Genomic DNA, 23,897 nt, shown 5'->3' with positions numbered 1-23,897 from the left:
AAGTTATACATTTTTTCTGGAGTTTGCTGAAGAGTTGCTTCTCTCTGATAGTTGATTTATAATCGTTATCAGCAAAACCAGTGTCTGTAAGTAAATGTGACTCATAAGGACCTTAATGAAGTACATTCTGTGGTTTTGACCGAGGACTTCAGTTGCAAGCTACTCCTCTGAAACCACAAGCTGTGCATCAGCAGCTTATTCTAAACCAATGGCATCCAGTCCAGGGAGTCCCAGAGTTGGTTACTTCTGCCTTCTCCCTCCAGCATTTCTGCTCTCTTTTGGAAGAGAGAGCAACAGATGCAGGTGTCTGGGGTCCTGCCTTCTGGAGCAGCTGCTCGGTCAGTAGCACAGCTCATGGACTTGCTACCTCCCATCCCTCTGATAGGGGAAGTCAGAGGAATAGAAAACCACAGCAGGCCAGGAGAAAGGTTTTAGTGTTATCTCAGTGACTTGCAGCTTCTACAACCCTCCATCCCTGCGGCCATCAGTAACCTCAGCTCTAGCAGTTCTCCATTCCTAAGGTGCCTCAGCATCATTTTCATCAGTGGTATCCCCTAGTGACTGGGCAGTTAGACAGCAGAAGCATTGCTAGATTATAGATAATGTTAGGAGAGTAGTGGTCCAGCAGGGAAAAGGTGAAGGTGATGACTGCAAATGCTCATTCTCAGGGTGGGGTTTTAATACCATTTTTGGAAGCCACTCACTGTTTCTTTTGCTGCTGTATTTTACACAAGGAGTTAGCATTGCCACTTGGACTTCTATCAAATTAACTTTTATTTTAAAGACTCTGCATGCCGAAAGTGGTTTTCTTGGCTTGCTTTGCATTCCCTTTCCTCTTGTTGCATCTCCGCATTCCTTATTTCAGAACATGTCCTTCTAATGAGGTTATATAGGGTTACCTGCATGTTGTATGAAGAAACTGTAATTTTTTTCTAAAGAAATCAAATGGCTATTTCCTGGACTGAGCCCAGGAATGAAGTCTTGTACAGTGCCTTTCATTTTATTGGAAGAGCACCAGCAGTGAAAGTTATGTTATTGTGCTAATCCAAAATTTAGACAAATGTTAAGAGAGAGAGAGCCCCATTAATTGCTTGCTTATTCCTTTTACTAAAACCGCAGCAGATGCACAGGCCTGCTTTCATGGAAACTGCTATTAGATCAGAGCTCAAAGAACAGAGATCACAGCCAGACATGGAGGCAGATCTACATCATGCTGAGTCTATCTGCGTTAGCCAGTGCTGGCAGAGCATCTGTATGGAATGTGAAATTCACCATTCAGCCCTTTAATTTGTGTGATAGCCAGCATAGTGAGACTGAGATCAGGAGATTGTTGATGTTAAATCTTACGTCTTACATTTAGTGCTTCCTTTTAAAGGTCAGGCTCTAGATTCTTAAAGCAGGTGACCTATTAGAATGTGATGGCATTGATAGTTAATAGCCTGGCAAATATGAGCTGTTTAATAGGCAGTTACTGTAAGTACCTGTATAATCAATGAACACACAAGTGTTATAATTGAGAAATATACAAGAAAGTTTGGCTAAGCAGGTTATTAGACCAAAAAAGAATAGAGGGCTTCCCCTTGTCCTGGACTTGCTGGAAAACTCCAAAAGGAGAGATCTCGGGAAAGAGATCCTTCCCTACTGGTAGTCAGCTCTTAAATGTGTTCTAGGAGAGGTGGAGCCAGGCAGAATTGCCTTCACCTGTGCTCCTGTGGCTGACTCATTGCTCGCCTCAGGTGATCAAACAGAGGTTCAGGCCGTGATTCAGCAGTTCCCATACAGCACCCTGTTAGTCTAAAACTAAAAAAAAAAAAGTACTGTGGGAAAGACGCATTGTTTCTCCCAACCAGAACAAGCATAAAATGTAAGAAAGCGCAGAAAAGGCATTGTGGAGTGCTTGAGTCTCATCAACACCCACAAACTAGACCAGTGCAATAACATGTCTTAGACCAAGCTGGTATGGGTGTGTACCTGCTTTGAATTGGGTTCTATTGTGAATACTCTGTATAAGCCACTTCAGTGAATCAGAAGTGGAATTATTTCAAAAGTCAAGTAAGTTTTTCTCATTAGAATACTGTTTCTGTGTGTTGCATGGTTGAACTTGCCGAAGTTTGTTTCTGTTCTCCTGTATTACTGCTTATCTGGTTGTAAGAGGCTGATGTACTTGGTGTTGTGCATACTGTAATGTGAGCTAATTCAAGCTAGAAAGAATCTGAATAGTTTCTGATTCCCGAAAAGTATTGTGTGGCAAGTATGAGGGCTGCCTCCTATTTTGTTATGTTGGCCCACAACATCAGAGATGGGTGTTGGTGATATGGCAGTAGAGGTTGAAGCTTCCTGACAACACCCTGTTGCATTTTGTAGCTGTGTGACAGATGGCAGCAGAAGGGCAGTATGACCAAATGGCATCTGACATGGAAGTGTATATGAAGAAAAGGTGCGTCATTGAATTCCTCCATGAGGAAAAAATAGCACCCAATGACATTTGCTGATGCTTGCTGAACAATTCTGAGACAAAACAGTGGATGTGAGCACAGCGAGGCGGCGGGTGGTGCATTTCAGCAATGATGCCGTTGTAGCAGCTGTGAAGCAGTGGGTCACTGAAATGCTAAGGCTAATGGTGATGCCCGTGTTGAAAAAAAAGCGTGTTTTGTAGCTGAGAATTTGCTCAATCAAACAGTGTTATTGTGCTCTTTGTATCTGTTTTAGTACAGATGGAAATAAATAGGAGGTATTACTTTTGGAGTGACCTATATATTTGGCGTCCAAGTTTTAAGTTCAGTAAGGATTCATCTCTTCAATTTCTTCATCAAATATTGTGAAGCATTCAGTGTTTATTAAGCAATACCAATACTTTTTTTTGCTATCTACAAGTAATACTTGTAGACTGATTTTCTCTTTGCAATAAATACTGTGAAAGTAGTAGTTAATCCTGGGATTGTCTCCATGCAGTGATATCAGAAATAAAAGCCTTAGTCTTGGAAAGTGATCTACATTTTTCTGTTGAACTTAGGATATTTCTTTTGCCTTTGTCTGGAGAACCGCTTTGCAAGAAAAATCTCTGTATTTTTCTATTTTGCAAGTATATATATCTGAACAACTCCTTTACTAAAACCTGATCTGTGTCCTAAGTTTTGCCAAGATTCCACTCTGCAAAGATAACTCTAAACCTTCTGATACTCACCCTTTATTATTTTTGACCAGCACCATATTGCAGAAAGAAAACACTTCTTCAACTCAACAGCCCTTCTGACTTCAGCTCAAGTTGTTTTTCTCTAACATTGTGTTATCAACCATCATTACAGCAGTAGCTCATCATGATAAATACTGACATTTAACCTTTAGAGCTCATCAGCTCAGTACAGGATATTAATATGAAATTTTTGTCCAGTTCTAAAGCTGCAAAGCATTTACAACTCTATCATCACTTTGATGAGAAAGGGGAAAATGTATCCAAACTCATATGTGTAATTACTTTGAGAGGATAGCATTCAATAGAATTTGGCAAAAGTTTGTTTTTTGTTTTTGTTTCATGAGAGTAACTTAGACCTCCAGACTTCCTACTTTCTTCCATACTCCTAATGTACATAGTTTGGGTTAGTCTAAGCAGTTGTTCCTAAAACATGTTTGGGTGTGCAATTAGTAGCATACATCTCGTTGTCTGGTATGTGTTCCTCACAAAGAGGACAAACCCATGAGTAGTAGGTACCACGTAAGTTCTTAGAAAATTATTTTTGAGGGCAGGTTTGGGCATAGCTGTGGGTAAAATCCATGGTCTGATTTACTAGATTTCCTGCTCAGGCCTCAACAAATCTATTATTGTAAGTTCTTGTGCAAGAGTTCTTTAGCTGCCTACTTGTCTGTACTCAGAAAACTGCTCGTCCTCGTACTGTCCTTGCTACAGTTCCCCAAGTGTTTAGTGAACGAGTGAAGGGTTGAATGAATCTCTTTAAGTATTAGTGCTACTTAGCGCTATTTTGAACTGACCAGGAGATTGTAAGACAAGATTACTGTGGCTAAACTGATGTTTTTGTTACAAGTTCAGTAGGGGGAATATTAGCTGCACCTCCATATGTGTTGAGGGTGAGTAGCAAGAGTGAAGCTTTGCCTTGATGCTGCATGAGAAAGTGTGGCAATATCACATCAAGGCTCTGGCGGCTATCCTGAGAACTTAACACACTGGTTGCATATATAGTTACATCATTTGAAAAGAAGTAAACCTGATTTTGAGACTTAAATTTTGCCTCTTAACAGTCACAGGAGAATAACCCTTTCCCTCATAGGCTAGGGTTACATACAGAAGTGCTGCATTTCTTTCATTCAGAATGTAAGAGTAAGATCACAGTGGAAGTAAAAAATTAAGTGGTGATGGATAAGTACAGATGGTAGGAGTAAAACAGATATGACAGAAAATCTAATGGTGTTTAGCCTGTCTTAGTGAAGCTGGGACTGCTGATAGCGGACCTATGCAATATCAAAATATTATTTTAATCTCTTGTAAAAACAAATAAGCAATTTTTTCATGTTACTGGCATTTCAAGCTGGCTAAATATTCATGGCTTCCAGTTACTTTTAATTAAAATGCTCTGGAAAATTAGATAATGCTTCTTAGCTTCAAACATCTTCCAGTTTTCTTGCAAATTATGATGAAAACAATTAAGTGCTTATCAAATTTGGAGTGTTTATCTTTTCTGCCAGTTATTTATTACCTCTGCTTTATCACTTGCATTCTTGCTTGAACCCATTAAAAAGTTTTAAAATCCCTCCCTTCACTTCAGGGTATCTAATCATTCCCAATTACAAGAGGCAGAATTAGTGATGTACTGGTGAACGAACACAGGAACTGGCTAGTAATTTGTTGCTCATTGCATTTCTGAGTTCAATCAATATCTCAGTTATTGTAACACATATAACCACAGCAACACGTGAGTGCTCCTTTAATCAGATCAGAATCAACTACAGTAGAAACCTATTTCAGCTCAGCAGAATCTGTAAGCTTTTGCAGCATGTCTCGCATTTTGTATATGTAATTGGATTTTAAGTTGCTTTGTTGTTGCATTTCTAAAGTATAGACTGTCTTACTTAAATGCTTGCTTAAATGGACAGAATTGAATAGCCCTACTGAAATATGAATGAGCTTTAACAAGATGAAGTGCTGGTCCTGCATTGGAACAGGCTGCCCAGGGGGGAGATGGAGTCACTGGAGGTGTTCAAGAAACATGTAGATTGTAGATATGGCATAAAGGGGCATGGTAGGTGGGCATGGTGTGGGGATAGGTTGGTGTTTGAACTAAATCTTTTTAACTGTACTCATCTTTTCCAACATCTATGATTCTATGAAATGCAGGCGACTGCTTGTGGAGCATTTGGTGTTTTTTGTATGCACTGAAATAAATGTATTTGGAACTTTGCTTATAATATACTTCCAAGCCTTTGCTACTAGATGCATATCTGTAGTGAATATTCCTGTATTTTTGACAATTCTTTTTTGCCTACATCACCTGGAAGGTATTAACTTTCACTGACAAGAAACCAGGATTTAGATTGCCAGGGATGTTAATGCTTTTTGTCCAAAGAATGTAACTTCTTGATTTTGCTTAGAAGCATGTTGTAGCTAGATTACCTTTTTCCATTCCAGCTTTCCATGTGAAGGAAGCTGAACATATTTTATTTATCCTGTTATGGCTATATTACTCTTCAAAATTGTTTGATTTGAGGATGTGAGATGGTTAACAGAATTACAAGTTCAGAATGTGTCTTAAATGTTTGTGGTGTGTCAGTCTGTAGCAAATACGCCTTCTAGATAGAGTGAATTGCTTGTATAATGGCTCACGCAAACAAGAGTGAATTGAAGATAGTAAGTAAGGGCTGTTAAAGAAGGCCAGCTGTATTCCTACCTCTTCCCTTATGCCAGCTAGCAGTGCTGGAGCGGCCATGGGTTCACTCACCCCATCTGTGTAATCCATCTTACTGTTGTATCATTTCTACTGCTTGTCTCACTGTGTAGTTGTACAAGTGCTGGTGCTTCCCTCCAAGCCTGGGGTGGGAAGTAGCCAGGAGAGGAAACCAGACTTAATGGTGACAAGGTGAGAAGCAGAGAACGGAATTGCCCTCTTTAGCAACTCTTTAGCTCTGTATCTGATTGTGAGTGTTAACTTAAAACAAGACAAAGCACTGTGATAAGTTTGTGTATGGAAAGAATATTCCCATTCTGACCCTGGCAGTACCTTGCTTTCTTAGAGAATCTTTTCAATAAATTACAAAGGTACAATTTTGATGGAGATTTCCAGGTTTGGCCTGGACAGTTAGCAATGCCCTTTTTACTGATCTGCAGTTGTAGAACTTGAAGTCCTGAAGAAGTGTGTTATCTGTCAAATCTACAATCTGAACAGTTTTCATAAAGCTCTAGGATGTCATGCAGAGTTAGAAGCCTGATCTGAATGTAGATTTCTAACATATGTTCAATTGCCTACACAATGTGTGGGATGTACTGATCCTGCCAGGAGTTGTTGTTTCTTAAAATTGTTTCTAAATTGGAGATTTCCAAGTTAAAGTGTGAGCAGTTACAATATGATATGGGATTCTGTGGTGGAGAGAAATTCAACTCTTTGATGAGCATCAGGAGGACTTGCTCCTACGTGGCTTGTGCCATCTCCTTTGTCTGTCCAAGAAATTTCAATACTCCACTCTATGTGGAGAGGCAGGAATGGCACTTCAGGTGAATCCTTATGAAATGGGGAAAGATCTGGGGCAGAGTTCCTATTGCTATAGTACAAGATGGCATTTTGTGTATGGAGATACCCAAGGAAACAGAGCTGAAGAATTTCTGCCTGAGATCATGGGTGTCTGAGAAGTGTCCACATGCAGTGGGCCTCATTAAATAATTATTCTGGCACCAGCCACCTTTACTTTCGGGAGATGGCATTGCTTACTGAATGATGGAAGAGGGAGTGATGCCAGGTTGCAGCCCCAGATGTCCTATGCATGTTGTGATATGAGTACCAGAGCCTTGGCTGGGTGGGTTGTTGATCTCAGCAAAAACTGCTGCAAGTCTCTGTGTTTGCAAAAGCAGCTTCTTGGTGCAGTGCTACTTCAGCGTTTAAAAAGAAATTAAGCTTCTAAGAAATAAAACATAAGTACTTTAAAATATTGTTGCAATCTACGTGGTGCTGAAGAGCCTTTAAACAATGGTAAGCAATAGCTCTGGAATCTCTTTCCGCTGCTTTTTAATGAGTGTGCTTGGCTGTTGCTGGGAATGGCTTGATATAATGGATTTTGCCTTGGGATAGGAAGATGCATTAGATCAGTGCTTCCAGACTCTGCAGATCAGTCGTTTAGAAGACAGCAGAGGATTGCCTTATGAAATGAATGGTTGGCTGGGTTTTGAATTTGTTTTTTTGGAAATGAGTAAACAAAACCCCGACTATACTTGCATTTCTGTCAGTAGAAGCAAGCAAAGATAAAGATAAAAATGATGGCAAAGGAAAACAATAAATGTAAGTGTTCGAAGTCTACCATAGGTTTTTTTTTTTTTTTTTTTTAAATGAAAATAATCAAGGCAACACTGCAATAAATGAGAAGTGGATGTTTCTCCCATCCCTTGTTCCTTCCCACAAACAAAGTTGTGGATTTATTTGATTTAGAGATGAAGGAACATTAACTTAATTGAGATAGCAACTTCCTTCACAGTAGTATTTTAAATCTTTTAATTACATTTAGAATGAAAAACTTCCACACACACATACATCCAAAAGTGCATAGTCTAGGCCCATTCTAATACATGCTTTTACTACAATTTCTGTCATTCAGATATATTTTCCTTTATTTGTTCATCCAGTTTTCTTACAAATGGCATCTTATTAGCCTTCTCAGGTAAAATAAACTCCACTCTGCTAAGACAAAATGAAATAGAAATGTCAACTGTCTTTTTGCTTTGCTTTCATTTTTGATGGTGTAATTAGTAGCTCTTGAAAAGAAAGAAAAAGAAACGTTTTGAATGTATAGTATTTTGTGAATACTCTGAGTACACAAATTGAATGGCTGAACAAAAATGCTATTTTTTCAGTGGTTCTTCTCCTAAACAAGCCTGTTGATAATAAAGATAGCAAGAAGACGGTTAGAGATCGTAAGCTTTCTCTAGAATAACCTGGGATAGGTTTTTATATATTTTTTTATGTATGCAACTCTGAGATTTAAACAATGTAATGCATCTCAGTGGAAGGCAGTCTCTGTTTTTACAATGCGATGCTTCAAAGTGAAGACAAGCATTCTAATTTTCTCTGTAGGGAGGCAGTAGCACTTAATATACGCGTATATAATCATTTTACCGTGCATTTAATTCTATTTCTAACTCACTTTTTGAATATATTTTTCAGGCAACAGCGTCTGTACAAAATCCTTAATATTGTCTAGATCTCATCCAGCAAGTGCCACAACCAGGCTAGTTGAGCAGAATGTACACAATGAAGCGGCTCAGGGAATAAATGGAAGCGTGCCAGTCAAACAGTCCCCACGTTCAGCCTCAAATCCAAAGCCACAAGGTAAGTAGTCTGAAATACTTTGGTGAGGTAATTTGTGCTTCAGCTCATGCTTTCATAGAAATTGAACATTTTGAAAGAACTGTGCTTCTCACAGAGAAAATAGTGGGGTAAATGATGGCCGCAGAAATACAAATGTCCTGTGAATGTTTTGAATCTGATAAATTAATATTTCACTGAAAAAGATTCTTAGAAGAAAGGTTAGGCTTAGTAACTACTGTGGTTTTAAAAAGAACAACTGGTACAGATATACCTCTGTACTTGCATCACAATTGTCTAGCAATCTGCTGTGTGTTTACTGCCAGGTAAGTAATGTGAAATTCTTTCTGTGCCCAAGATGTGAGAACACATGTAAGCCTCTTGTTTGTATTAAGCTATTGTCTGGCTGACTTCATGACAGGAAGGAAATTCAGAACTTCTGGGATTCCAGCTGAGTTCATCTGCAGTCTTCTAGTGGGACTATGTGTAAAGAGATGAGAACTCAGCACTTGACTTGCACAGTAAAAGCTCTCCAGTATGTCTGCAGAGTAGTTGATTTCCCTTCTTCCTGTACATAAATAGTATTTTTAATATTACAAGATGGATAGATTTCTGACCTACACATCGAGATTATATACCTAAACCTCAAACAATTCTTATCTGGTCTCCTGAATAATATTGATGATTCTGCTGAGGTTGATCATAACAAAGGGCCTGTATGTTCTGGAAATCTTGAATTCTAGTCCGGTGTCTTTTAGGAGTGATGTACAGTAGAAACTTCATTCATCTCAAAAGGTAAAAAAGAGACAGTTTTGAAGACTAATATGATGGTTCTACTCAACAAATTGGATTCTGAGACACAGTGCTGATATGGTGTAAGCTAGAGACTTACAGAAAACTAGGTCACATCTAAGTCATGTATAGAGATGAAAATTATGTAGAACTTTCACGTAGGGGATATAAATATCTGTCTATCAATCTGTGGGAAAATTCATCTTGAAAAAGTTTGTATTAGTACTTAATTCATCTTAAGGAGGGAAAGAGATTTTGCTGGGGTGCCACAAAAGCTTTGTTTACTTACAGTGAATGAAAGCAAAATAAATGTGTATTTCTTGTTCTTTTTGTTTTTACTAAACCTTTGATAAAACGTTTCAGTCTAATGAACAATACTGGCAGTTATATATAAACACCACTTATCTGAAGTGATCTTTCTGACCATTTCCCAGGGCTCTTAAAAGCAGTTACCTAAAGATAAGTTAGTAAAGGAGCACATGCTCTTCCCAATAAATATATTTTAAAAGAAAATTAGGCAATGAATGGGAAGACTTAAACTTTTCAAAACTAAAACCAGTCCACTTACTGTAAGTTTTAGCTGTTAGATAAATTAGAAGCTGGAAAATATTGGACCATATTCATTCATTCAAGTCTGTATGCTGCTTTTGTTGCTGTTCTGTAGCCGTGACTATTTTGTTCATCAAAAAGCAATGTAGGTAGAAATCATGCAGTAGACTAAGAAATGCAGCTGCTCAGATTTTATACAATAATAATTAGTTTGTGCATGCCCTGTTCCTGGGTCTGTGCCTTTCCTTGGTTGTCCCTACTAAGGGTGTGCAGCATATCAAAGTTATAGATAGTATGTTGTGAGCACTTTGAATATACAGATTGAATGGCTGAACAAAAATGCTATTTTTTCAATGGTTCTTCTCCAGAACAAACCTGTTGGTAATAAAGATAGCAAGAAAACAGTTAGCTATAGAGTATTTATTAGCATTTTGTTTAATTGAAGCAAAGCAAAACAGACAACAGACAAAAATGAAATCAGCTTTTGGGAGACCAAAAAAAATCAAAGGTGTTTTTTTTTCTTCTTTTTTTTTTTTTTAACAATTATTTAGGTACAATTGCACAGCGATTTCGGTTTTATATTAGCAAGAAATGATTTTCCAAATTGTTGTTCTATTCATGCAAATACTAAATGTCATTTTGTAATACAAGGAAATAAGATTACAGACCTGAATTGCAATGCCCATATGTTTGATTGTAGATGAACTGCAAAATGATTTTCAAAACTCACGAAAATGTATACAATCAAAATGAGAGAAATAAAGACCACTTTGCATTATAAGCAAAGTATGGGCATTTTTAATAAGGTTGACTTCTATATAGAGGAAGAATTTACAAAATCTTGCACTTGCAGTGAACCGCAGACTCTGACCTTGTTTTGGCCTCTACTTGGTTGCTGAGAAGTGGTTTGAAAACAGATCACTTGCGGCAGTTAGAGCAAGGGAATACATTTCTGCAGAGAATCCAATATGAAATTCTTTCTTTTTTTTATTTTTTTTATTTTTTTTTATTTTTTCCTGGCATTTAGAGGAGAAAACAAACTAGCTGTGTGATACGCTGACAATGAAAGAGCAATTTTTGTTCCTCAGTAATTCCTTCCGTCAACAATTTAGCAATTCAAGTGTTGAAATTCTTTGAGTGTTGGTTGTTTTGTGAAAGTCTGCAAATTTGGAGCAAAGACAGAGAATGAATAACAACTGATGATGAAGTTTAGCAAGGAAACTGTGTCTGCAGAGAAGTGCAGTCTGTAGCAGCTGTGACATAAGGTGCTTTGCCATCGCTTCCCTATGGTGTGTTGTCTGATAAAGGGGCTGATCCAGACTGGAGGTAGTCAGTGGAAAGAGCAAAATATGCTAATGTCTTCTGAGGCAAATGTGATGTGTGAGGAAATGAAACAAACTGCTAAAAAAAAAATAAAATGAAATTTGCACTTACAAATACTTGGGCAATGATCAGAACCTAGCTATAGCAGACTGCATGTGGAGTGACGTGAACAAAGTAATTATTTTTCCTATATTCTTCTATTTCCTATGTTTAGAACCTCTTACATGGGTTTTATATGATGTCCAATTACTAAATATTAGGCACTAAAAGTACTGACTGTAGCTGCCAGTTTTATTGTGGGGTGGAAAATATGTTGAAATGTTAACGCTTCCTTAAAGCAGAGAAGTGACTTGTCAGTTGAAGACTGCAACTGCATCAGTTGCTCGTTTAGATTTTTTTAATGAGCACTGAAGAGTACTTGTGAATCTCTTACTGATGCCAGAGACATCTTTGTTAGTGTTGGAGATGATGTGCCACTTCAGAAGATGGCCTGCTCTGTTCTATTATGAAATGGCATAGACATATCTCCAGCACTTAGTTAACTGAAACCAACTGCTGTAGTACATCTACTCAGGAGCATCAGTCCTGCCCTCCTTTCTCAAATAATTATAATTTTATCCATGTTTTTTGAGGTATTCAGTGTCCTGGGCCCATAAAAGCTGAAAATCTCTCACAGGTCTGCAGTGTAGACTGTTTCTCTTGCAAATGAAACTTCTACAGTTAAAGGTGAACTGAATTGAATCTGAGAGCTGTTTCTGGCTAGATTTCTCAAAATATACAGTGATTTAAGAAACCTGTAGCAATATCTCTCTTAGCAACAAAAATGCTCAATCTCAAATATTATTTACAGAAAGAGGATAAATGAGAGAAGAAAGCACACTTGATTATAATTGACCTTATTTCTTATTATGTAATTGAAAGATATTTGTTACATAAAAAGGTGGAAATGCATATCCTAAATAAGAGCTATCTTTTTTACCATCTTCTGCTGAGCCTAGGTTACTGGTTATTTTGTACTTTTCTTGCTAGTGTCAGTCTTTGGCGTCTGTCCCGTTGCACTTATTTGGTCCACATGTAAGTGACAATGCAGGATGATTGAGACAGAATAGCTGCAATTACTTATCACAGAAACTTTTGGCTTTGTATTTTCACTAAATTAATATTTAACAGCATTTTAACCATCATAGTTTAAATGCATAGAGGGGTAATGAATAGGTGTTTTCCAAGAGAAGTGATAAATGGCCTTTGATAATATACCTTGACACCGGCTGAAGCTGTTGCACCTATTTGGTGCAACATTTAGGTGTCTCTCAAATTACCTCCCGTTTGCTTATGCATGTACAAAGTTGAATGCATGTTAGGGACTACAACTTAAACCTTAATTGCACATTTTGGCTAGCATATTACAGTAGTTGCTACCTGAATATACTGAAGGGTTTTCTCTAGGCAGAATATGCTGTTCAGATTTCCTAATAAGCTCAAAATTCTACAGCAGAGAGACAAGAGTATTTATAGACTTGAACAGAGCTCTGCATTATACAGTGTATTACAATGCTCCAGTCTTCTCTCATTTTTTTTCTTTAAGATCCTTGCCGTGTGCACACTGAAAAATAATCTGATTAAAACAAAGCACTTCAGAAGTACATTGAGGGAAGTATTAATGCAATTTGTTTTCCATAATCCCTGTTAACAATGTTGACCTTACAGAAGGGTTACAGGGGCTTTTTATACTACTGATGCTTTTCTTTTCCTTGATCTTGTGACTGTCTTTTTCCCACTGCTCTATTTCTAAAACCAACAGCAGCTATAGCAGCAGCTGATTAGGGGGAAATCCTGCCTGTTAGACAGTAATAGAAAAACAAAAAGAATATAACTTAAACTCAGGATTTGATATGGCTGTTTGGTTTGTGGTTCTCTTCTGAAGATCTCAAAGGAATTTTCAATATACTGGTGTAATCCAGTTTGACTGGAGGTTCCTTGCACTTGCAGTACTGAATTGCTATTACTTTGGTGGTTCTTTTCTTTCCTTTTTTTATTAGTAATGGATACAAAAGTGTGCAGCCCTTCTATGAAATGTCTTAGAATTTAATTTTTGTCCCAGTGGATTCGGTGCAAAAATAGCTTTGAACTAATTCTTTCTGCTTAATTAGTAGATGTGAACTCCCTCAAGTTTAGTAGTTTTAATAGATCCTTGTGTGGATATGAATTCTTGTGAGATGTACGAAAGAACTGATATACGAGTCCATCAAGTAAGAACACACAGAACCACAGGCCCTGCCCAGTGTGTTGCAAGAGCCAGAAGCCAATCCACTGCTGATCAGTAAATCCACCCGATGTCCTGTTTCCCATCTGTCTCCTACCCTGAGGGAATGGCAATGCCTACACTCAGTTACGTGGCCTGCTTTTCCCAGGCCGCTTGTCTCGCATTTTTCAGCTGTCCCGCTGCCTTTGTCAGTGCAGTAACCTATTCAGCGCTTTGACAGCTCGGTGATGCTCGTTGCCCTAATTCTGCCAGGAGTTCTCAGGGCTCCCTAGGAAGGCAGAGTGTAGGAGAAACTGCTCCACAATATTGCAGCTGCAGCTGAACAAATGCACACAGCTCCATCAGAAGGGCTTCCGTTGGCATACTGCAGCACTTACACAATTTTATGTTCTGCTTGTTTCGGTATTGCTTTGTAACTATTTGAAAATAACAATACTTTCAGTTTTGTTTCTGCACTGCATCCTTATCCAGACTTCCTTTTTCATTGTGTTAACAAATACAAAGAAAGTTGGAAAGAAACAAAGATACACGCGCTTACATTAAAGCATTTGAACTATAATGTTTTCCTTTCACAGCATCACAGAATGGCCCAGGTTGGAAGGGATCTCAAGGATCATGAATCTCCAACCCCCCCTGCCACAGGCAGGGCCACCAACTTCCACATTTAATATTAGACCAGGCAGCTCAGGGCCCCATCCAACCTGGCCTTGAACACCTTTCTTCTCTCTCGTTTGTAGTTAATACAGTTGAAATGTGTTACATTAATTTCTTCATTGTGCCTCTCATGATACTTTGCAGAATGCAGCTATCACTGCAATCTCTAAGTACAGTTTGGTTATTGGAAGCACTGACAAATATTGCTTCCTATAAATTTAATCTAAGATATGGATGAAAAGTCATCCTAAATCAAGTGTTCCATCAACATCGTACATCCATGTCATAATCTGTGATAGTATATTTGCAATAACCTTTTTTATTACCACTTTCAAATTTTGGTTGGCAGGGTTTAACCTAATTCCTATGGTGCATAGGTATTACAGGCTAGGTCAGGAAGCCTATCTTGGGTCAGTGATATGATAGATATGGCCTTTTCCCATCCATCTGTTGAGCATCCTTTATCAGTGCTAATTCTGCTGCCATGTGAGATCATCCTGCTGGGGGGAAGTTGCAAGCTCTGCACCTGTGTGCTGCCTGTGGAGCTCAAGGAGCTGTTACTGCCACAGGCAATGACTTGTCTTCTAGTCACAGAATCACTTGTCTTCTAGTCATTACCCTGTTAAACAAGGGCTGATTGTTAACAATGTAACAAGAGTTTATAGTCAAGATACCCAAAAAGAAGAAAGAAAAAAATATTCTGGGGGACTCAGATTTTCAGCAGTATACACAGACAAAGATTGAAGCTGAAGGCAAATCTTTCTTTTCCGCTGACAATCATTTTTGAAGTAGTGAGGGAGAAGATAATGAGGGAACCAGAGTGGAGCAGCAGTTTAAGTCTCTCCTGAGGAAAGATTCATGACTTCCACAACATGGTTAGATCTTACGCTCGGTGCTTTTTTAGGATAAAATCTGCATTTGTAGAGGCCACATATGAGTTTACTACAGAACACCAAAGGGGGGAAAAAAAAAAGATAAAATGGAAGGGAGAGTGATCCTAATACTTTAGCTTCAGTAGCATGTGGTTTGGCTTTTATATAATTTAATAATATAAGAAGATGCTTGATACAACACAGCACATAAAAGCTTACATGAAGTTCCTGAATTCATAAAGCAATTTAAAGCTAAGTACATCAAATAAATAGTTTCTGTGATAACTTCTTACGCTAAAGATCTCATGTTTTCTGACAGTTTAAAGAAACAGTTGCCAACTAGCTGATCACTCTTATTGTTTGCAGTGCCTCCAAAGCCACTTCATCTGCAGAAGCTATCACCTGTTACATACCAAACCTCTAGGCATAAAGCTTTATCAAGTTCGAAGCCAAGAATGGAGGAAGATACACCTACTCCTGTTTCTAGTGTCACAAAAGAAAAGTCCAGTAAAGTGTCAGATCTCATCCACCGTTTTGAGGGATGCAGGTATGTGATGTGATTTTAATTGTTTCGTGGTTCTGTAGGAAGAAGAACACGGATATTGTGGTAGTGCTCAAACCTGTCTCTGCCAGAGGAGCTGACGACAAAACAGCATGTTTTGAAATGATGCAGTTGTGTATTTGGTCTGCACAGGCCTGTTCATTTTAATGAGGCGCCAATCTGAATTTTGCTTTTAAACAAGCAAATAACAGAAAAACAAAAACCAACCCCAAAACACACGCTACTTGCAGCATTTTTAAAACATCCTGGAAAACATCAGCAATTTGATTTTGGAATGAAACTTTTGAGTGAATCCTAAATTCTTTTGTTCTTGCAGGAAAAAAAAAAACAACCCACCCACATTTCTCTATTTACCTATAAAAAGGAAAGTCCTGACTTGCCTTTTATACTGACCTAAAGTCTTCAGATTATTCACGTGAAGCAAGTTAGATGTACTGATGTGGCATGTATCCATGAAACTGTTTGCATTGTAGTACTTGGTGATCTTAGTCGAATGTATGAATCTTCCTTACTTTTTATACTACATTTTACAAGAAAGACTTGGAGAAACACGAGATACAGTTAGTTCACAAAGTAGTACTTCTTGTGTGCCTTTTAATTGGATGCATATGACAAGGATTATAAGCTCTGAAACAGAAGTTCTGAATACATCTGTTCTGTATAAAGAGAGTGACATTCCAGAAATCCCATGACAGAGAAACAGTTCAGGAAACAGTCCAGTGGCACTGGAGTTTTACAAGTATTGGACATTGCTTTCTTCTTTTTCTTCAGGACACCGATGTTTTGAGGCTCATACAGGGCTGAATGTGTGAGGTACAACAGAGCGGGTCCTAACAAAACTGTTGAGTGTTAAGATTTTCACTGAAAGAATTCCTCCTTGAGATGGAGGAAACTTAATTTTTTATGCAGAGACAGCTGAGTGTTGCATAAATAGGTTTGTTTAATGGAATAGAAATAATTTCAGAGCTTCATCTACAAGAAACTTCCATCATTTTGCACAGGCTTAATTTCATTTGCTGTCATGGCAACTACAGAAAAGTGGGGAAAAAAAACCTGTAAGGCAGCACTGAAGGTCCTGTGAATTAAACTAGTTTGAGTTCCTAGTCTTGTTATCAGTGTTTCTTGTTCTTCCTCCAAAACATTGTCCAAGTCTTTTTAACACTGTAGTGACCCTAGAAAAACATTCTTACCTCTTTGATCCTTCTTTCTAGTAGTTGTTAACTAACAAAAAGTTCTCAAATAAGATACAATACTGTGTGCTTTTAGTTTTTTTGGTTGGTTGGTTATGATCTTTAAGACTGAGCAGTTAGCTTTTGATTGCATTTGTGGAGGTGGAGAATAAGAAGCATAAAAAAGAATTTCCCTAAAATTCTGCCTTTGACAAATAAAGACCAATATAAAGACATCAAGATGTTCTGTCCTGAAGGATGTGAGCTGCTGCTTGGAATCTCCCTGTCCATAGAAACACTGCCTTCTGTGATTTTGTTTTTCTGAAAGAGTGTTCCACAAGTTCATTGTGCCCTCATGCCATTAAGCCCTACATTTCTTCCTATTATCCAAACCTGCTGGATTGGACTGGCCCTCTTTAAATAGTATGCAAATAAATTCAACAAGAAAGCTGCAAAAACTTTTTCTTGTAGACCATAAGGGCTTTTTGGGGGGAGTTAGGTGTGGGAGAAGCTGAATGGCTATTTTGGCTAACGTTATTCATTAAGTACACCAAAGAATATCTGTCTACTGATAAATTCTCTTCAAAACTCTGCTCTCTGCTGTAGCATGCCTAGTAGCATGCTGTGCCTGGGTGCACATTTTTAAAATAACCTTACCTCGCAGACTGAGTCTTCCATGAAGGTGAACTTCACTTGTAATTATTGGTTTTCAAATGTCTAGGTGTTCATGAAGTGCAAACTCTGACTGCCAATTATGATAACATGTTTTCATTAGTCTGTATAGTCCACAAGAAAAAAAACCAACCAGGTAATTAAACCACTGTGCTATATGCATGCAGTGGAAAAATGTGAATGAATTTCATAGTTAAGTTTCTCAGTGTTCTGAGAGTTGATTTCTAATGGTACAGTTTTTACACAATTAAGTAAGAAATTATTTACTTCCTTTGTTATATGAGTATATATTTTTTGTCTTAAATGTATAGAAGTTCAGAATATGCTTGCAGTGTTTGTGTAAACCATCCTATAAATAAGTAGTAAATATACAGTTTATAACTAATCATCAACTTCTTTGTAGATTAATAGTCCATACTAAGAACTGTGTGTTAGAGCACAGTCATGTTTCTATTTTTCAGGTTGAATATGGTTTGATAAATGTACTTAAAATCCAAATGCTTAAGTTTTATTGTGGTTTCAGTGAATTTTTTTCTATTTGCTGTAATAGAGCCAAACATTTCTACAGAGTGGGCTAACATGTATATTATCTTAAAATTCAAACTCTCAAAAATCTGACAGAAAGAGACAGTGAAAGGTACAAACGAGGGATAACATATGTTCAAAGCTGAGATAAAGTATGCAGGGAAAAAGCCTCCAGAAGAGATGAATCTTGAAGGAAATACAAGGAAAACTGATTTAAGGGAAGGGATGCTAACTGTTCTCAGATGTTTTTCATGCATTCTTAGCAGGCAGTTAGGAAACAGGCTCCCTGTTTAGGCATTGGGCTAGAATCTGGCAGACAAAAATGCTTTCCCCATTTCTGTTAGTAGTCTTCTGGGATAGTTGGGGCAGGTTGTAGCATGTGTTCCTCATCTCCTGCATGTAGTCAATGATACTGCCTTTCCTTTTAAAAACTGAGATACAGGAGAGATGAGGATGGAGTGAATCGATACGGATACCACTGCAGCTTTTCTGGGAGGAGATACATTTTTGTGTTTTAATGGAAAAGTTTAAGTATTGATGGAATAAACTTCCTGGTATTAATGCTGGAAGAAATAGTTTGGAGGAACTGTTTATACGGTCTAGCTGTCCTCCTCCCCATAACAGAGGTTTTCTGTAACACTGTTTAACTTTTTTTTCCTGTGTTTTGCTTGTTTGGTATTTTTAGCCCATTCAGTCCTATTGACTTGAAGAAAGATTCCTCTGCTCTCAATGTCTCTAAATCTCACGGAAGATATGGGTCAACGCCACCACCTCAGCCAAAACTCCCCTCCCAACACCCACTGCTAAAACAGGGAAACAGTAATACCGACAAAACTCAGGTTGCACAGACACACACAGCCAATGGAGTAGTAGCACAAGACCAGGAACGTGAGGACAGAAGGATACTTGGCAGAGATTCTACAGTGTCCATCCTGGTTCCAGATAATTCTATCAACAGCAGCTTGATAAATGGAGAAAGAATAAGCACATCCAGGGATTCTCTGGAAACTACAACTTCCTATGAAGGATCAGTACTTAACAGCTGCTACAGGACTCCAAGCAGTGATACACTGCTCCCATCTGACAATGAAATTAATACTAATGTGGAAGAAGAACCGAACGAGGAAATGATCAAACAAGACCAACCTGCAGAAACAAAGGTAAAGAGAGAAGTTGTTTTTCTTGCAATATTGCTACTCTGTGTATATTTTCCAGATTTCTATTTACAAAAGTAAGCTTTGTAGAGCAAATCAGAAAGCTGAAAATATTCTGATGATTTTTCCTCTAAAACTTAAAATTTATTACCTTTATTAAAAAGTGGTTATTTAAAAGAAAGCAACAAATTTGTCTGAAACTACAAAAAGAGATCTGAAAGCCTGACTATCCAGTGGCAATTCAGTGATGTGCTTCTGAAGTAAGCTAGTAAAAAGAAAATTGTGGTGTGGCGCAATTTTCTTGGTTTAGGCAATGCCACCAAAAATATATTGATGTTTCAAATGTGTTCATCATGAATTTAAGGAAAAAACAAAACGAGGAAAATGCTAAACTGCGAGGAAGATGTAGTCGTGTATGTAAAACAGAATTTCATATGTAGTAAAGTACAGCAACAGCACTTCGGGCAGAACTGCTGTGTGGATCTTTATCTTGGATGTAGTTGTCTAGTCAAAGATGGAAAGGCAGTGGTAATATGCTAGCTATTAGATAGACACAAAGTTCAGAAAATATGAAATATGTGCCTTGTTATCAAGAGCTGTAACATGATGAATTTGAGCCTCCTTATAAGGAAAGTTTTAAATAATTAAGGGAAATAAGTGGGTGGAAGAAAATCTGTCTTGGAAAAATTAATTGCTGAGAAAATTATGCATATTTCCCTTTCTAAAAGTTTGATTATGCAGTTTGCCATCCTGAATCCTGAATCCTGAATCCTGAAGTGGCCCACTGGCATCAATAGTTTCAGTCCATCTTTGCTATGTGAGTCACTGCAGGGTTTGGGCGAGCACTCTCCATGCCCTCCTCTTCACCACACAGCCAAAGGGCTGAGCGGCTGGTCGGAAGTCATTTTGTGTGTTGCTGAGCACTGCTAAAGCTGTTCTCCAGTTGGCAGATATACACTTGCATCAGCTAACAACAAAACTTCAAAGTGATTCTGGAGCTGGAAATAGACGATTTCATAGATTCTGATAGTGTTTCTGTATCTCCACAGAATCATAAAATGGTTTGCTTTAGAAGGGATTTTTAATGACCATATAGTTCCAATCACTCAGCCATGGGCAGAAATACCTTCCATTAGATCGAGTTGTTCAAAGTCCCATCCAACCGGCCTTTAGCATTTCCAGGGATGGGGCATCCATAACCTCTCTAGGCAATCTATTCTAGTGCTTCATGGCAAAGAATTTCTTCCTAATATCTAATCTAAACCTGCCCTCTTAGTTTAAAAAGATTTCACTTTGTGCTACTGATACACTTCCTGATAAAGAATCCCTCCCCATCTTTCCCTTAAGTCCTTTTTAAGTACTGGAATGCCACACACAAGGTCTCTCTGGGGCCTTCTTCTCTTCTTCAGGCTAAATAAATCCAGCTCTCAGCCTTTCTTCACCAGAGAGATGCTACAGATCACCTTTGTGGCCCTCCTGTAGACTTCCTCCAACAGATCCGTGACTGTCTTATGCTTGAGGCCCCAGACCTCTGTACAGTGGTCTATACAGTTTATACAGACTTCTGGTGGAGTCTCATGATAGCAGAGTAGAGGAATAGAATCACATCCTTTGACTTGCTGGTCACACTTCTTTTGATGCAACCCAGAACATGATTGGCTTTCTGGTCTATCAGTACACGTTGCTGGTTCTTACTCATTTTTTCATCTATCACTACACCAAAGTCCTTTTCATGGCTGCTATCAGTCTACTAATTGTCCAGTCTGTATTCATGTTTGGGATTTCCCCAACCCAAGTGCTTAACCTTGCACTTGGCCTTGTTGAACTTCATGAGGTTTGCATGGGTCTCCCTCTCAAGCATGTCCAGCTATGTCTGGATGGCATCCCTTCCCTCCATTGTGTCAGTTGCACCACTCAGCTTAGTGTCATCTGTAAACTTGCTTACTGCATTTAGTCTCACTGTCCATGTCACTGACAAAGATGTTTGGTAATAATACCAGTCCCAATGTAGACTCCCGAGGGAAACCACCTATTATTGGTCTCCACCTGAGCATCAAGCCATTGCCTGTGACTCTTTGGATGTGAAGATCCAGCCAATTCCTTGCCCACAGATTGGTGCATCTGTCAACTCTGTGCCTCTCTGTTTTATAGATAAGAATATTGTGCATGACTGTGTCAAATGCTTCGCACAAGTCTGGGTATATGACGTTGCTTGGTCTTATTTTTGCACATCAGTGCTGTAAGTCTATTGTAGAAAGCCTCCACATTTGTCAAACACTATTTGCCCCTAGTGAAGCTCTGCTGGCTGTCACCAGTCACCCCACAGCTTTCTATATACCTTAGCATAGTTTCCAGAAGATTCTGCTTCATGATCTTTTTCTTACACAGCTACATTGGTGTTTTCAGTCACAAAACAGCACCATCTCTCCAAGCCCTTGTGTATGATAGAGATCCTGTATGTACACATGGAGGGTAATTTCATTAACTAGGAAAGACAGATCTCATGTATTACAAGATAAAATATAATGGGTCATGCCAAGAAAGTGCTAGTATGTGTGTAATTGTTTTGTTGATTTGTTTTGAGGATTTGTTTTTGGCAGTAATGTATAAACACTGTTTTCTATCTAAATATAATTCCAGTGGTGATCCAGTGTGCCTTTAGCCTGCCATACCTCTCATTATGCTTCCGTCTTCTGTTCAGTAATATGTGCTTCCCCTCTCTGCGCCAATAAAAGTGCTGACTGCTACACTGACAATGCTAAGCTTGCATCCAAGTTACACAGTAAGGTGCTGGCAGCATTCTTCAGGAAAAGGCAGAAATGGGAAGCGGTTGTATCATCAAATCCAGGAAGGAATTGGGCCAGTGCTTTGAGAAAATGTGGCTGGGAGCAATCTCATTAAAATGCCTTTGGCCTGCTGAGTGGCTAATATATGTTATCTGGCTTGTACTGACCAAGATCCAAAGTGAGAGGTATGTTACAGTCTGACTAGATGTACTTGTTGCTGGTGCTAGAAGGACGAAAACCGAAATAGAATAAGCCTGTGCAAGTTAATTCTTAAGACAGACTTATGGAGTGCAGTGCAGTGGAGAGCTAAATCTGTAAAAACTGAATTGGATGACAGCAACAGTTTCTGAGATGCCAGTGAGCTTGTGGTATAGCATCTCCTTTAGTAACATTAAGAATCACATCTACCGTAGATTGATCTAAAAGCTATACTTTACAAAATAAAACACTGATTTAGATTAGGGTAGTGCAATCTATAGATTGAAATCATCTCCATCAAAGTAGCTGTTGCCGTGCCATCTGGAGTAAGAGGAAGGATGGTGAGGAACAGGAGAGGACTGACAGAGCCTTAAGCTGTTACTGCGAGTGGGCAGTTTGTAGATTCTGCTAAGCACTCCCATCGTCAGTGAAGGATCTTAAAACTTGTATACATTCATGTTGAAATTGTGTTGCGCTCAGTAACAGCACTCTCAGCGTCCTTTTCCATTAAGCAGGTATAGGTACAAATGAGTAAAAGCAGTAGGAGTAGACAGGGCCCAAGGGAACGGCATGGAGCTGTGTCAGGGAAGGGCAGCTGGGGATTAGGGGCAGGGTCTGCACTACAGGGTGGTAGGCATGGAACGGGCTGCCCAGGGCAGCGGGCACGGCCCTGAGTGCAGCAGTTTGAGGGGCACTGGGACACCACTCTCAGACACAGGTTTTGGGTTTTGGGTGGTGCTGTATGGAACCAGAAGTTGGATTTGATGACCCTTTTGGGTCCCTTCCAAATCAGGGAAGTCTCTGTTTCTGTTAGCCCACTGCTGGGAAGTGTAAATTAAACCGATGCAAAACCTGAGCAGAAAGTGTTTTTTAGACCTAAAAGAGAAAATTTATTTTGAAGTAATGTTGCTCATAAGTTTTCCACCCCACCTCCTTGTCACTGAAGTCAGATTCTTACATGTTCTGGAAAAGTTTAAACAACTAGATTTTATTTCTCTTATTTACTCGATTAGATAGTCTGAAAGTCACCAACCACAAATACCACAAGGAAGAAGACAATTAAAACTTAACTTTTCTGCCTTGCAGCAGAAGCACCTTCTGTCATTCTTTTTTTTTTTTTTTTTTTTTTCTAAAATGTGGAGGATGAAGAGTACAAGAACATCCCAACCAATTAGTATCCTGGAAAACATCTTGTGAGAAATCTGGTACTGGACTTAATTGCAGGCAAGATCACAAACACTTATGTGTTTGTTGTGAGGTTTGGTAGCAGGATACTTCACATATGCTGGAGATGGAGAAGAATCCATTGCACATCTTTATTAAAGTAATTACCTGATGTTTCCTTTTAATGGCCATGCTGGGGACTCTGGTGTTTCAGGGTGAAAACCATGTATTTCTAAATGCAAGGTGAAATTTTGATTCAAATTCAATGAAACTTTCATGCTAATTTAACTTTCTCCCAAGATATGCTTAACTGTTGCAGTGCTACATGAAGGAAGAAAGTGAAAACTCCTGTTTTTACAGTTTTATGTTCTTCCTTAGCAGAATTAAATCATGAACAAAGCTGTGTATTTTTAGCACCCAATGTTAATATTCAAAAATATTCTTTAGGGACACTAGGATCTTCAATGTTTTTCTTTGTTACTGTGAAGAAACTCTCCAGTTGCCTGTGTAATGAACTGTTGCATAGAGTTAACTTGGCAGAGATGTGATAGCATTCAGTGGGTCAAGCATAATTGAGTGCTTACCTCAATTTCAGAAACTAAATTAAATTTTAAATTCTCTTGGACATTTACATTTATATTCCTAATACTTACAGAACGAAGTTTCAGATCAGGAGGTAACAATGCCACAAATGTTTT

The 23,897-nt window shown here is 38.6% G+C and overlaps 1 protein-coding gene across 4 annotated transcripts in view; it reads left to right on the top strand.

The window, feature by feature from the left end:
• The window catches only part of FGD4 (FYVE, RhoGEF and PH domain containing 4), a 114,298-nt gene that overhangs the window by 63,577 nt on the left and 26,824 nt on the right, over nucleotides 1–23,897 (top strand). For all 4 annotated transcript variants that reach the window (XM_042837611.1, XM_042837613.1, XM_042837614.1 and 1 more), the window contains 3 exons: nucleotides 8,376–8,540; nucleotides 15,336–15,516; nucleotides 18,583–19,057. In XM_042837611.1, coding sequence (XP_042693545.1) covers nucleotides 8,376–8,540; nucleotides 15,336–15,516; nucleotides 18,583–19,057 — 821 coding nt within the window. The remainder of the gene's footprint in view (nucleotides 1–8,375; nucleotides 8,541–15,335; nucleotides 15,517–18,582; nucleotides 19,058–23,897) is intronic.

Source organism: Centrocercus urophasianus, unplaced genomic scaffold (assembly GCF_019232065.1).
Source record: "Centrocercus urophasianus isolate 14NV4802_14NV808 unplaced genomic scaffold, USGS_Curo_1.0 seq_73, whole genome shotgun sequence".
NCBI classification, from domain to species: Eukaryota; Metazoa; Chordata; class Aves; order Galliformes; family Phasianidae; genus Centrocercus; species Centrocercus urophasianus.
This window is presented reverse-complemented; position numbering and strand designations above follow the sequence as displayed.